A 3,963-nucleotide genomic window follows, 5' to 3' on the forward strand; every position below is an offset into this window, starting at 1 on the left:
AGAAGCCTGGCGTGCTGCCTGGGGTTGCAAAGAGTCTGACACGACTGAGTGACTGAATAACAACAACAAAGATGGTTCAAAGAAACAGATACTCCATGCTCTTGAACTGGAAGAATTAATATTGTTAAAATAGTCATATTTTATGACTATTTTATGATGTATATATAGCACAGGGAAACTATACTTAATATCCTATAATCATAATGGAAAAGAATATTAAAAATAATGTATATGTATAATCACTTTGCTATACAGTAGTAATTATCACAACATTGTCAATCAGCTATACTTAAAAAAGAAAGACGTTACTATTAGTGGGGAAGGGGTATACAAGAGGTCTCTGGACTATTTTTTTCTTTCTTTTTTTTTACTGCTTGTCAATCTGCAATCATCTCAAAATAGAAGGGGTACTCTGTGAAAGGTACGCATACCACTGCTCCAATCCCAGGGATTCTGATTTCATTGGTCTGTGGTGGAGCCTGGGCACAGACAGGTCTGGGGGTCCCTGGTTGAGTCCAGGAGGCAGCCAGGGCAGAGAGCTGCTGTTGACTTTGGTTCTGGGATAGAAGGGGTTGGATGGGCCCTGATCAGGCCGACTTTGGGGTGGCTGCGTCTTCCTGGCTCTGGGATGATATGGCAGTTTCTCCTCCCAGAGACTAGAAAGGAGTCTAGACTCAATTCCATGGGGCCACTGATGACCCCAGGTCAGCACGTCTCTAGGGCTTGGCAGAATCTCCGGATTGGTGGGGCTGGAGGAGGATGGAGGGGCCATGCTCAGACCAGGCCTGACTCCTGTGCCAGCCTGTAAAACAGGCCCTTCTGGGCCAGCAGCTGGGCCGGGCTGCCACTCTCTGCCACCTGCCCCTCGTCCATGACCAGAACCCTGTAGGGGAGAGACAGACAGGCAGCTCCTTAGACTCCAGCCCATGGACTCAGTTGCTCTGAAGGCCCAGCATGTCTGCTCTGTGAGACTCTGGCCTTCCATGTAGCTTCTTGACCCTGATGACCCAGTTGGAAGCATCTGCAGGACATGTGTCCTCAGGCTCATCCTTCCCTTGTGGGCACCAGTCTTGCCATCTGTACAATGGGCACTTGATAACGTATTCCAGAGCCCTCTGGCTCTAAATCCTGATGCAGGAGTGCCAGCTACATGGAGTAGGATTGGGGGAAGGGGGCTTACCTGGCACAGTCCAGCACGGAGCGCAGGCGGTGGGCAATGAGCAGTACTGTGCACTGTGCAAACCAGCTCCCCAGGGCGGCCTGCATCTGGCGCTCGGTCCCTGGGTCCACAGCAGCCGTGGCCTCGTCCAGAATGAGGATCTGGGTTTTCCGGAGAAGGGCACGTGCCAGACACAGGAGCTGCTTCTGGCCCACGCTGGGAATGAGTGGGACAGTCAGGCCAGATGTCTGCACGTCGGGCCTGACCCGCAGGGCGTGCCCACAAATGTGTCCCCATTCCCACGGCAGCCACAGGAGCGTGGGATGCGTGCCCCTACTTGCGGGTCCCCTGTCTACAGAGCTGACAGGAATCCTCATCCTGCCATTGTTGAGCAGAGTGACATTAGGCAAGTCATACAAAGCCTCTGTGCCTCAGTCTCCCCATCTGTGGAATGGCTATTTCTATCTCTATTCCACGGCCTTCCCTGTGTGCCAGATACATCCCGTGTGCTGGTGGATACTGACTTATCTCATGGAGACCACAAAGGTGGGAGTTATGTTACAGAATCCTTCCTCACTAGGTTGTAAGGACAAGCTAAGTCACGTAAAAGCCGTGATCATCACAGCGTAAGTCCTTCTTTTACCCCAATTACAGATGAGGAAGTTGAGGGTCAAGGACACGCAGTCACTGAGCTCCCAGAGCCTGGAGGCTCAAGGGTGTTTGAGGGGCTATTTCCTGCCATGCTCAGCTTCTGCTCCGAGCAAACCCTTTAAGGAACCTGGACTGACTATGGCCTGGTGGGTGTCAGATGCCTGGACCTTGCTCCAGACTCACCACTTGTGAGCCAGGCAAGTTGGTAAGTCTGAAGCCCCAGATTCCAACTCTGTGAAATGGGATTAGTGAGACTGTGGCTTTGAGGATTAAAATGAATCGTGAAATGAATATTTCTTATACACCAGGCACTGTATCAACAAGTTTACATGTATTATTCAATCCTTTCATGGGTAGGCAGGTTCTAATTATTATTCCCATTTTGCAGATGAGGAAACTGAAACACAGGGGATTAAATAACCTGCACAAGGTCCTCCACTTATGTCTGTGCTCTTGACCACCAAGTTCTGCTGCCCCTCTACTGCCATTACCACCCATGGGGGCTTACCACCCATGGGCCCTTACCCTAACACCTTCTGGGTCAGGTGGGTTGAAGAATCCAGAATGTCTTGAGTTTTAAAAAGGCACACACCTGTACATCTATGTTCACAGCAGCACTGTTGACAGTAGCTAAAATGTTCAAACAACCCAAGCATCCATCAATGGATAAATGGATAAGAAAAATGTGATCTATGCATACAACAGAATATCATTCAGCCTTTAAATAAGGAGGAAATCTGGCACTTGTTACATCATGGGTGAACCTGGAGGACATTATGCTATGTGTGATAAGCTAGTCACAGGAAGACAAGTTTTATAATATTCTACTTGCTAGGTAGTTAAAATAGGGAAACAGGGCCCCAAATGGTGGTCCAAAATGACAACGGGAGAACATACTCACACTTCTTTCCCTGATTGGACCTGCCAAGTTCATGCTTCATTTACATTTGCACAACATCCTCCTCTCAGCCCCTGCCCTGATTGGTCTCGGCTTATGCTTCATTTGCATAAGACATTGGAGCCCAGAGGGAAGACACAACCCCTTCCCTGATTGGTTTTGGGCTCATGACTCATTTGCATGGGGCACAACCAATCAAGCCCCAGGAACCACCAAAGAGGAAGTAACGAGATATAAAAAGGAAAACTGAGACAAGACCATTCCTATGGGGGTTGGTCTGCTCTCACATCCCAAGAGAGTACTGCTTGCTTAATAAAACCTGCCTGCTTGAGCTGTCCTGGTTTGTCATTTCAATCCTTTGCTATGACAAGACAAGAACTGAGGGAGAAGAACTGACCCAACATACTTATATGAAGTACCAAGAATTCTCAAACCCAGTGAAACAAAGTTAAAGGGGGCTGGAGGGAGGGAAGAATAGAGAATTGCCATTTAACGGCTACAGAGTTTCCATTTCACAAAATGAAAAAATTCTGGAGGCACAATGATGTAAATGTACTTAACTCTACAGAACTGAACACTAAAACATGGTTAAGATGGTAAATTTTATGTTATGTGTATTTTACTACAATTTCTTAAAGCTTTTAAAGGCATACATCATATGTTACTTAACAACCCCAGTGAGAAAAATAAAGACATAAATTGCCTTGTGTCAGCAGAGGTTGGCTTTTGCCACCAAAGAAATTTAGAAACAAATTTAGGAAAAAGAAACTTGATACTCAGAGATTGTGCTGGAGTTAGAATTGCTTATGAGGGATGGGATTTGTACTGAGGTTACAAACAGAACAGGGTTGATAATCCTATATGATAACCCTATGGAGATGACTTCCACGGCATATTACTCTGGTGGTGGTGGTGGGGGGACATTGGCCCCACCTGTCTCTCCCCCAGCACCTCACAAAGCTTTTGGCTGGCTGGGGTGACCCTACCTCAGGTTGTCGCCTTGGTCGGTACACTCGTAGTGCAGCTGGCCAGGCAGGCTGGCCACCGTGGCTCTGAGCTGCACTGTCTCCAAGACCTCCCAGATGGCTTCATCCGTGTGCTCTTGTAGCATGTCGAGGTTCATTCGCAGAGAGCCAGGGAACAAGATGGGGTCCTGGCCAGGAGGGACAGCGAGTCAGAGCTGGGTCCAGTCACACCTCCCATCTCTGCCCATCCCTCCCACCTCTGCCCACCCCTCCCACCTCTGCCCACACCT

At 48.5% G+C, this 3,963-nt stretch overlaps 1 protein-coding gene across 1 annotated transcript in view; it reads right to left on the minus strand.

The window, feature by feature from the left end:
* Positions 1-3,963, minus strand: part of ABCC6 (ATP-binding cassette, sub-family C (CFTR/MRP), member 6) — a 68,921-nt gene continuing 64,958 nt past the window's right edge. Inside the window, 3 exon segments of the mRNA XM_010839910.1 lie at positions 1-883; positions 1,181-1,375; positions 3,695-3,951. Coding sequence (XP_010838212.1) covers positions 775-883; positions 1,181-1,375; positions 3,695-3,951 — 561 coding nt within the window. The 3' untranslated portion in view covers positions 1-774.

The sequence above is a fragment of the Bison bison genome, unplaced genomic scaffold (genome assembly GCF_000754665.1).
Source record: "Bison bison bison isolate TAMUID 2011002044 unplaced genomic scaffold, Bison_UMD1.0 scf7180017864135, whole genome shotgun sequence".
Classification (NCBI taxonomy): Eukaryota; Metazoa; Chordata; class Mammalia; order Artiodactyla; family Bovidae; genus Bison; species Bison bison.